Consider the following 11,251-nt stretch of genomic DNA (forward strand, 5'->3'; position numbering starts at 1 on the left):
ATAAACATAATGACTACACAACCAGTAAACATCTTGATTAGGGAGGGTACGCAGGAAATGAAAAAAATAAGGAATGCAGTGGGAAACGGGATTGCTTCCGAGGTGTTAAAGGAGGAATTAGGTGAATATGAAGTACAAGGACTTAAGCACAATAAGACACGGGGATCTCACCCACCAGAAAGGGTGTACCACTAAAGGAACTGTTAGGCGTAGTGTGAGATGAGGTTTTCAGCCATACTCTGTAACAGGAACTGCCCAGGACTGACAGAACTGGACAGAATAAAGTATTGATGGAGTGATGTTTTTTGATTCACAGTCACTCTTGGTCTTATGGCACAGCTTCTTCTGTTAAGTGTGTGTAATTCTTAGCAGGATTGTCTGTCTGACTAGTGAAGGATTCGTGTATGACCTACAGCTAGCAGTTGTCAGCACTCACGGCTGAAGCATCTAACAATGTTTTCTACAAGTGTCACTTGTTGCTCTCCGCAGGCAGCAGGTGCTGGTTGGACATCAGCTGGAGGAGCACCACTTTACAATGTAATGTGTGGATCCACAGTGCATGTTCACCCACTTCACTGTGGCGTGGCTGATGAGAAGAACTTGAAACAGTCTTGTTCAAAGCAAATGTTGCAAGGACTTTTGGTGGATGTTCTTTATTAGTACAAAGTCACCGGGTTTGATAGAGTGGAGAGGTGCGGTTGCTGCATGTGGAAGGTCTGATGTTGGAGAGTTTGGTGGTTAATACAATGTAATAATTCACCAGGTCGTCTTCACAGATGTTGGTGTCCATAGGGGGTCTGGGCAATCCCATGCCAACATGTGGTGGTATTTCAAAGATAACTTCAAAGGGGACATGTTGCATCACAAGCACACATGGATCATCATATACTCTAGTACAATAGGCAGACTTTTGATCCATGATAAATACATTTCTTCACAACATTTTACCAGTTTGGGTTTTAACCATTTTCTCTTTCCCATCTGCTGTTGGTTTTGTCTTAGTTTTGGTGTCTTTCCTGGGCTGTTCTGAGCACATGTGATTTTCAGTATTCTGCAGCATAGGGGGAAAAGCCTTTCTTGAACCAATGAGTTATGATTGCTGTGCACATCCCCCCCTTTTGTCACATGGTCAAGGCCACGTGACAATTTGCCATAGGCAGGAAAAAGAGAAAAAGGGACACAGGGTTTCCCATTGGTACCTATCCAGATGCCATCAACAAGGGAGGTGCCCAAAACCTGCCAAAGGCAATGATTGTTTGATGAGGAGAGGGAAGACAAATCAGACAGGAAAGCAGGGGAGGTAGGGGAAGGAGAGAGAAGTGATGAAAGGGAGAAAGGGGGAGGAAGAAGAGCAGCCTTCTTGGCCACAGCATCCGGCAGAGCATTCTCCCGGGACACTGGGACTGTTGAGGAAGTGTGTGTAGCACGTTTACAGAGACGACAGAGGGGAGACGAATCGCATCTAGAAATGAGGTAACAAATTTATAATTCAGTATAGGGTTGTCACTAGATTTCAGGACCATACGATGGCGCCAGAGGACACCAAAATCATGGACAACACCAAAGGCATCAGGAGACTGTAGATGGTAACCTGTTTCTCTTTGGCTAAATAGCAAGCTTCAGTCCGGTTAAACAATTCCACGTCCTTCAGCTGCAAGATGACAAAGCACAGTATAGTAATGGTGTCACGTTCACACTGTTCTATTGTAGGGGCAGCAATCAGCAAATCATCCACGCACTGAAGCTGGGCAGAGCCTTAATGAACAAGACATCTTAAACTGCATACCTGAACCTCACAGTACTAGGTGGAGCTGCAAGAAAAACCTTGACACAGCCACATCCAGGTGTATTTCTGCCCATTGAAACACAATGCAAACTAAAACTGATTTGGGATGAACTGGAACAAAGATAACAGGATTACAGAGAATCACAGAATACACCATCATGTCTCAGGGATCTGAGACATGTTGGTGTCAGAGCGACAATGTGTTATAAAGGGACCCACATCTTTCCATTGCGCATGCTGTGGTTTGGTGATGGAAATATGAAAAATGGTCTCTGATCAGGACTCAATGTCACAGGAGCTGCACGAAAACTGTTAGTGTGATTCAAATCAGTATCGTCAGTGTCATTAACATTTCTGAAACAAATTTTCTCAAAGTTGTTGTTAGGTCCTATATGTTCATGTGCGGTACAATGTAATTCATCTGGTTTCATACTAATTGATGATGACAAAGGAAACATGGAGGCAGCTGACAACAAATCTGCTCCCATGGTTGTGTTCATCCGCCAGTGAGACACATATAGTGGAGGCGAGACATCATATTTCACATGAGAAGAGAACGTGTCCTGATCAGTGTTTCGTGTGATGATGCGGCCATCTGGTGTTGACTGTAGGGTAATGCACAATTGCAACACAACGCATCTTCCTGACACAGGGGTGCTCACACTTTTTCAGCATGCGAGCTGCTCATAAAATGACCAAGTCAAAAAGATTCTACCAACTTCAAAAAAGCAAAATATGTGTTTAGTTATAAATGTGTTGCAATTATAAAATATAATGTACATTGATGTACATGCATTAAATCATGACACCTTTTTGCACAACAAAGCACAATTACCTATGTACTAATGACTTTTTGTTTGGGTTCTAGACCCTAGATGTCTCAGGGGCTTACTGGACCTGTGTCACGATTTCTCAAGGTTCCCTGAACCGCATTCAGGTGTACCTGAAACCTGAATGCATTTTCCTAGTGTCCCAGACAATCGGTGCACGACATGGTCGGTCCTCTCATCAGAAGAATTGGGTAAAAGGCAGAACACGTTTGGCATTCAGTCTGTCAGTCTGGGATCCCACTTCCGACACCAACTTCTGTCATGGAAATTTCTGTAATGAAGGAAATCGCAAGGAACTGTTTTTGAGTCTCTTTTTTTCACTCTCTTGGTGAAAGGTGAGTGAAAATACAAGTCATCACAGGCTTGGATTCTAAGTTTTACTGAAGTACAGTTTACTGAGTGAGCATTTTTTATCCATAAACAGGTGCGCTTCGTGTAATAAACAACAATCTGCTAATACACACCACGTAAGAAATGCGAGGGTAAAACACAATTGGCTGCACATTTTGCATATTTTTTTTTTGTTGTGATCACACTATGCGCTCTAACCTTGAAATCCAGTTTTGAGAAGTTGGGGGGCGACGGCGGGTTGGATGAAATAAGAACACAAACTAGACAGCAAAAACTACCGTATTGGCCCAAATATAAGACGGTGTTTTTTGCATTTAAATAAGACTGAAAAAGTGGGAGTCGTCTTACATTCTGGGTCTAGACATTATACCCATTCACAACGCTAGATGGCGCCAGATGTCTTTAAAGCGAATGCTGAACTTAATTCCCTAGGCCAAAGCCAACCCCTGTCACGAAGAAGAAAATAAAAATAGCGGTAGCACGAAGATGAAAAATAAAAAATAGCGGTACAAAAGAAAAGAGAAGAAAATAAGAGGTGTGATAACGGAAAATGGAGAAACGTAGCAACAATCTGGAGAAAAGTGGGTCGGTTCTCGAATGGTAGCAAGGTTGGTGCCACTCACCATTCATTTACAAACGTGATTACACTTTAGTTTACATATTTATATGTTCAGATATTAAGATGTGGTAGACAGTTTTTGCATGATTTGAATGAGGCAAAATAGCATGCTTTTTCTCTCGAATATATTGACATAATCATTTGTTTCAGATGTACTGTAATTTCTGTATAAAAATTAAATTTGGTGTTCAAAAAGTCTTTTTTCAAACTTGTGTCTTGAAAAAGAGGGGGTCGTCTTATAATCAGGGTCGTCTTATATTCAAACCAATACGGTATTTTCCATGACAAGTGGCAACTTGAAACTGAGTGAATTTATAACATTACATGTTCCATCATGCCCTTTAGCACCCACATGAAACACATTTCTATGACTGCCTTTTTTCACTTGTCTAATATTTCTAATACATGCACTCTTGTCCCAGTATAATGTTTTCTATATTTAAGGACAATTAAATTGAGTAGCTGTACATGGCTGATGAAACAGATCTCTGTCCTTTAAAGCCATTAGTGAAAGTTGACCTCTCATCTGTCTCTGTGTTCAGTGAGTGAATAGACAAACAGATGATGTTCTCTAGCTAGCTCCAAACACTTTGTCTCTCTGTTCTCATTGGTGCGTTGTTGGTGCATAAACCCAAATTCTACTTTCAATGTAAAATGAAGAAGCAGGTATGGTGTGACATATGAGTACATTTATTTCTGTACAATTCTGTCCTATCCATTTCTCTCTGTTAATTATTGCAGCTTGTTCCTGAAGTTTTGCCATGCTGGTGTTGAGATGGCCTCATTGTGTCTGCAAAGGAAGGCAGCTTCATTTCAACATCATCGGTCCCATCCCACCTGTGTGACAGCAGGTTGTTCCTGGTGGAGGCCCTCATAGTCACTGTCCTTGTCACAGCCCAAATTTGGTGACTGCTCCCCCGTGTTGATTTTATTTTATATGTTATTAATTATTCTATTCTATTAATTACCAACATGTTCAGTGTTCCAGTCTCATTCTGAATAGTCATGTATACTCTGTAATTGTGGCGTAAATTATATTCAACTAAGTCTGATATAAAGATAAAGATCTTTGACCAGATATTGCCTGATAGATTGTTCACTGCTTATTTGGTTGGAAAAACTCCTTGGCGTCAGAAATACATTAATTTTTATTTAAAGTCAGAAGATATGCAGATTGGGGAATGCTTTTTTCATGTTCTTTTCAAATAATAAAATGAGAAAATCTGTCAATTTTGCTATTTTCAGTTGATTGCAAAATACATTTTATGCTTATACACACACACACACACACACACACACACACACACACACACACACACACACACACACACATGAAATGAAATACAACCAAAGACTTACTGCAAAGGGAAAAATCTTGTCAAATAGATAGATAGATAGATAGATAGATAGATACTTTATTAATCCCGGAGGAAATTGCATAAACAGCTTTGCTATGTTACATGACATATTTTAAACAAATTTACCATGAGACAACAGCCCTTCTTTTGTTGGAGGCTGCAGCCAGTCGCGTCTCTTGGTATCTCACACCCAAGTGAGAGAGGAGGGCAGCAGAGAGAAGATGTGATCAATCACACTCACAGACCCCCAAGCATGTCTGGGTGAATACATGAGTCCTCCTAGGGGGTCCTTGTGGGAGATCAGTCCCCATTCCTCTGCCCCGAGTGGAACCCCCGCCACCCCTCACCCCTGTGTGAGACATGATAATGCTGATGTGGACGAGGCTTTAAAAATACTGCTACAGGATTAAAAACACTTTCTGTGTCCGCCTAGCAAGATGTTACCCTTCATAATGGGGCCAGTCGGGTTATCAGCAAACAGGATGTCACTTGTATATAACAGACAAATAGTGATCTCATATGAGACCAATATGGAGCCAATAATGTACCCAGTGGAGGGCAGAGATTAGAGGCGGATCACTAAGGGCTTCCAGTAGGGCAAACCTTCATTAACACACAGCAGGACAGCATGGGAAATACAGGATATCCCCAGAAGCAAACAGACAGATGGGAAGAATGGGAGGGTGTGATTTAGTCTGAGGGCAAGATAATTCAATGTGATTTTCCATTCACCATGCACAAAATTAATTTTGTCCAGATAGAACACACTGACATAGTCTTTCGTTATACATTCTGGATGTCTTACCCATGAACTCTGATTTGATAGTGTTGGCTCATAAGTTAAAAGAAGACTCCACTAATAGAGTTCTCATAGATCACAAGGGACACCAGTAGATCCACTGGATGATGTGAGAATTAATGCCTCATTTGTCACTGAATCTTATTTAATACCTCCATAATGACTTAAAGACTGAAGCAGTCTTTTGATAAGCCCCCCTCTTTTTTAGGCCCTTACCCCATATCCCCTGGGCACAGACCCCCTTATGAAGGTAATATCCCTGCCGTCACTCATTTAGCTGAGACAGTGGCGGATATATGACATGCCCAACTGAGAGGGAGATATTTGGAGATACAGGGGGTAGAGTGAAGAGGGAGGCTGATTAATGGCTCCACAGACAGAGAGGCCAGTGGGTGGAGACCATGCTCCACCCTTGAACTAATCACTTTAAAATTTTAAGATAAGACATTAAGTTACATTTATAAATGATTGGAAATTCTTTACCGTAAAATTTTTACGGAAATAACACTCAAATACACAGATCCACTTAGCTGAGAAACAGTACCTCAAAGTTATGTAATGTCTATCAATGATTTTCCCTTCTCGAGTTCGCATGGTCACACGTTTGCATTTGCCTGTAGGATGTGACTAAGACTCAGATAGGTTGTATTGGTTTCAGTTAACAGGCCAAATACCCAACTCGGTGAAAGTGCTTCCTTAATTTTTCTGTCAAAGTCTCACTGCTCTTTGAATGAAATCAATAAGTGTTGACTTCAAAGTGGATCAAGGATGGATCAACACCTTGTTAAGGTGCAAACTGCTCCATGTTATCCATGTAATCCTCTATTAAGTGTATTCAGGTAATTCTTATTCTAATTCAGTCTTGTGTGTCCTGTTATAAAAACAATAAACTAGCATTACATTTACGAGGTAACTTTATGTAATAATAGTAGTTATTTAGTGAAGAACCATTCAGTAATATTTTAATATTTAAAGTTGATTTTATTAAACAAATCACAAGACTCATAAATAAGACATTATAAGCTACAAAGCATAGAGGAATAAAAAAAGTGCAAACAGTCGTTTAAACGCATCTTCAACTGACTCCGCTGCTACTTTGACAGTTAACAGATTCATATAAGATCCTTTTTCATTTGGGTCCGTGGTGTTTTCGTTTGAAGCTGTGCCCATCATCATCTTCCCTCCTGGCGCACACATGCTTTACCATAACCTCAGAACAGTCATCACAGTTCACAGCGCAGCACCAGTGGAATTTGCAGTTGCAGCTGCTCACAATCTCTGAGCGCATCTCCTTCACGCGCAAACCGCATTCCTGACACAACCTGCGACAACTGCGCTGCTCCCGCTGGCTCGAATCCTCCCTGTGCTGCACACACTCCCGACCCTCGGTGCCGTATAGCCCAGAACTGAGGTTCTTCGCACAAAAGTCGGGGGAGTCCTCCAAATAGATGAGTTCTGTCTGCGCAATGCTGCCGAACGCGTCCAAGATGACACCTCTGTTGTCAGCGCTGTTTCCAGCCCTCATTCTCTTTTGATCGACATCCAGTTTTTTGGCTTGATTGTACTTGATCTTCAGGTAGTTACCAATTTCTCTGAAATCCGACAGCTGCGTCCAGCACGTTTGGACACTGCAACTCTCAGACATACCGTGGCATCTACAGCTGCGTCGCATTGTTGCTTTCACCGCCTGTTGGAAATCATTGGAAGTGTGTCAATGAAAAGGATTTTAAAACCGACAAACACGTTCTATTAAAGCATAACTTAACAGGCGTCCAGCTGCGTTGTTGTGCAAGTTGACAGCCGCCCTGGAGTCCTGGCCTGTCTCCTGTGCATCCACGTACTGTTTGGAAATCCTCTCGCCGAAATTCACATTATCACTGCAACCACCCCACAACCAGCCTCGACCTCCTGGATATGCAATATACAAATCTGATCACACTTATAATGAATAAACCATATAATTAAATACTGAGCGATCACATGTTACATCTAATGAGTAAAACGGCACACACGACATGGGTTTAAAATAATAATCCGATGTACACACGTAAAAGTGAACCTCACCAACTTTTCCATTCTTGGAGACATCACAGCCGCAGTTGTCAAGGTCTCCCAGACTACAGTTCCTGGTCAGAGTGTACATGACCCCCGCTGAACTGATTGCATGTACAAAAGAAGTCTCTCTGGTAGCTGTCAGCGACAGGATTGGTCATGTTTGTTAAATCATTCAAACTAAAAACTTCAAAATTTATGTGATTATTGTTATTTTTTCAAAGTGCAACGGGACCTTAACGAGTCGGCAAGAAAACGCCTAAATAAACGTGACTATTACTCTTATATCTGACACGCCTTGGACAGTGGATTATACGGATTTATATTTCGCTGCGTGTTTTGAAATACACCTGCATGTAGAACTCCTATTAATCGAATCCTCAATCGCAACCTACCGCGTTTCAATCCTTTGAGCTGGGTTGCGCTGTCGGGACAGTTCCATCTATCCCACGCAAACTGGTGTTTGCACTCCTCGACCCCTCTCTGCGTGCCCATTTGAACGCTTGTTGCATATGTTAGAAAGGCCTGCAGGACACGCAGTGTTATTTGTTGGCCGAAGTCACATTTCAAAAATGAACACTGCAAAGATAATCCCACCGATCTGTGTATTTACCTTGGGTCCCGTCATAAGGAAGTTGCTGGCAACCCTGAGAATAAGATAAAGAATAAGAAATGAGATCATTTACCTGAGGTATACCTGTAGAAAAGAATGCGGGAAGCAATGCCTTACCAAGCGTGTCCTAAACTTAACAGATGCAAAAACATATATGTTACATTGATCATGGTCATCGCCCTAACAGCTGGTTGTTTTGGTCCTGCGTGCCGCAACTTTCTCCGTCATCTGGATGCAGAACAAATGGAACTCCTGTGTCATTGTCCCTGGGGTCCGAGAATGCTGATTGGTTGGCGAATTGAGGAAACGCCTCATTGCGAACTTTAAAGAATTCTATTCGCCGAAAGTTTATTTATTTCCCAAGAACGTATGACACTCGACGCTTATACACAAACAACACATGCCGGTAATTATAATCGGAAAAATCGGACTGAGTTGCACTTATTGTAGAAAAATATTTATTAGGTTACCGTTTTAGTTTCAAAATACAGAAAAAATATCCGAGACAGATTTCACGACATAAGACAAACTTGAAAACGAGAATTCGGTCCTTCGCCACAAAATTTGATGTAGGAACAGAATCAAGTCAAAAAGATAAAGTGCATCAAAAACTTAATATGTTATAGCTCAGAATGAAAATAGTACTGTTATGCACAACAATGCTCATCGATGTCCCCATTGTTTCATTTCGTTCAAAGAGAGGATGTTGACTCAATGCAACAAATGCCTTCAGGGCCGGTGTGCCCGCGCTCTGTGCCTCACGTTATTATTCAGGTTTCTTCCACTTTTTTTACGTGCACAGTAATATTTTGTTACAATTTGCTTACACTTGTCACACTTTACTGTGCAGCACCAGTGGAATTTGCAGTTGCAGCTACTAACAACCTCAATGCGCTTTGCCACCACTTTGAGTCCACATTCAGCGCACAGCCGACGGCAGCTCTTCCTCTCCGACTGGGACATGTTTTTGTTACCCTTCAGACACTCTCGCCCCTCCGTGCCCTGGAATTCGAGGCTCTGGTTCTTGACGCAATAATCCGGGGAGTCCTCCAGGTAAACCAGCTCCGTCCGAGAGATGCTTCTGAAAGTGTTCGCAATGGCTCCTCTGTTGTCCGCGCTGTTTCCAACCCTCGCAGGCTTCTTATCCAGCTCCAATTTCTTTGCTTGATTGTACTTCATTTTCAGGTAGTTGCCCACTTCTCTGAAGTCGGCCAGCTGCATCCAGCAGGTTTGGATGGTGCAGCTCCCGGACACTCCGTGACACTTACAGGCTCTCCTCATAGTAGCTTTGATTGCCTGTCAAAAGAGTGAGGGTTAAGTTCTATATGCGTAAATGTAGAAAAAACAAACCTTGACTGCATTAATAATAAAACTATATCTTACCAGTCGACCCGCCTCGTTGTTATGCAGGTTCACTGCAGCGCGTGAGTCATGGCCACCTTCCAGCGCATCCACAAACTGTTTTGAGATCTTCTCTCCAAACGCCACATTATCGCTACAGCCTCCCCAAATCCATCCTCTACCACCTATGGAGTCAAACTTGCAACTTATTAAAATTCAGGTCGTGTCTAATCAATTTGTGAATCTATAGAGTGGAAACACACCTGTCTGTCCAATCCTGGAGTCATCACACCCACAGTTGTCGAAGTCTCCCATACTACAGTTCTTGGTTAGCGTATACATCACTCCAGCCGCGCTGATGGCATGGACAAAAGATGTCTCCTTTGTAGCTAAGATAAGAAACAAATACTTTTAAATGCAATTTGGGAACAAAATGTGCAATAGCATCGCTCAAATTCAGTGCGTAAACCGTGCGTAATATCACACCTTGTGCGTAAAAGGATAACGGGTACGCCGGAAACTTTATCAACATCTTTCACTTCAGGTTTGTGTACAATGTCCATGTAGACTGGCGCACAACTAGCCCAAGCATTGTTCTTTTAAATTAAGTGTAGCCCGTCATTATTCTTTGCCGCATGCCATCGTCTAACCTCTTCGAAGGCCATTGTGCGTAGATAATTGAAGCGTGTTTTCTGGACAGTTCCACTTCTCCCACGCAAACTGGTGTTTGCACTCTTGTATTCCACCCCGTGCACCCATCTGCACACTGCTGGCATAGGTCAGAAACGCCTTGGCAGGGAAGGGTTTTAGTTGAATTTAACTGCCATAATTCCATTTTAATAAACAGCACGATATTACATTTAATTTAGTATGATCATAGATCAGTCAAAAAGCTTTTACCTTAGGTCCAGTCATAAGGAAATTGTTCACCGACCTATGCAAAGCCAATGAAAAAGCCACGTTAATCCAAAAATCAGTGCCACTAGCATTTACGCAAAACTAGTCATTTTTAAAACAAGGTCTCCGAAAATATGCGACATACCAAGTTGATGCACGGTGGACATAACAGCACATGGATATAGCCATGAGTCTAAGGAGATACAAGCATCCCATGGCAGCTGTGTTCTGAATGGAAGCCTTTTCACATATATCCCAAGCGGTGAGTGCCAGCAGACAGCGGAACAACTGATCCCGGACGCAATTGTGGGGATACTTATATGTTCGTGTACCCCTTGATTGACAGATTTGTCAATCAAGGGGTACAGTTGAAGCAGTTTCACGGTTCACTGTGAAACTGCTTCAACCTCGACATTCATACCGCGTCTTGTAGGCGAGGAGCCGTCGGAGCATCGCTGCACTTCAAAGACAGACGGATAAACAACCCGTCATTCATTCACCTGTTGTTCCCAGGCTGTAATCCTGAAACTCTTTCCCCTGGACCGATGGATAACTAACGACTTTAATCTATATATATATCATAAGCAGGACGGTTACGACAAATA

General features: G+C 42.2%; 2 protein-coding genes across 2 annotated transcripts; both read right to left on the reverse strand.

Annotated features, from left to right (window-relative positions):
* Window positions 1-6,872: 6,872 nt before the first annotated feature.
* On the reverse strand, window positions 6,873-8,652 carry LOC137602808 (protein Wnt-8a-like). The gene is made up of 6 exons (XM_068325856.1): window positions 8,526-8,652; window positions 8,409-8,442; window positions 8,191-8,320; window positions 7,808-7,933; window positions 7,485-7,651; window positions 6,873-7,430 (listed from the first exon to the last, which is right to left on the reverse strand). The coding sequence occupies exons 1-6, from the start codon at window positions 8,582-8,584 to the stop codon at window positions 6,873-6,875; spliced, it is 1,074 nt and encodes a 357-aa protein (XP_068181957.1). The 5' UTR covers window positions 8,585-8,652.
* A 485-nt stretch (window positions 8,653-9,137) lies between these two features.
* Window positions 9,138-10,664, reverse strand: LOC137602402 (protein Wnt-8a-like). The gene is made up of 5 exons (XM_068325095.1): window positions 10,650-10,664; window positions 10,400-10,538; window positions 10,013-10,138; window positions 9,792-9,934; window positions 9,138-9,704 (listed from the first exon to the last, which is right to left on the reverse strand). The coding sequence occupies exons 1-5, from the start codon at window positions 10,662-10,664 to the stop codon at window positions 9,138-9,140; spliced, it is 990 nt and encodes a 329-aa protein (XP_068181196.1).
* Between the last annotated feature and the right edge of the window lie 587 nt (window positions 10,665-11,251).

Source organism: Antennarius striatus, chromosome 10 (genome assembly GCF_040054535.1).
Source record: "Antennarius striatus isolate MH-2024 chromosome 10, ASM4005453v1, whole genome shotgun sequence".
Taxonomy (NCBI): domain Eukaryota; kingdom Metazoa; phylum Chordata; class Actinopteri; order Lophiiformes; family Antennariidae; genus Antennarius; species Antennarius striatus.

Bases quoted from the DNA above. Each gene is read 5' to 3' on its own strand.
- LOC137602808 (XM_068325856.1), bottom strand. From the start codon at position 8,584: ATGACCATGATCAATGTAACATATATGTTTTTGCATCTGTTAAGTTTA. The intron at 7,934-8,190 runs GTAGGTTGCGAT...TGTCGCTGACAG, and splicing joins GCTCAAAGGATTGAAACGCG to CTACCAGAGAGACTTCTTTT. The intron at 7,652-7,807 runs GTGAGGTTCACT...TTGCATATCCAG, and splicing joins CTCCAAGAATGGAAAAGTTG to GAGGTCGAGGCTGGTTGTGG.
- LOC137602402 (XM_068325095.1), bottom strand. The intron at 10,139-10,399 runs GTTAGACGATGG...TTCTTATCTTAG, and splicing joins GCACAATGGCCTTCGAAGAG to CTACAAAGGAGACATCTTTT. The intron at 9,705-9,791 runs GTAAGATATAGT...CTCTTTTGACAG, and splicing joins ACAACGAGGCGGGTCGACTG to GCAATCAAAGCTACTATGAG.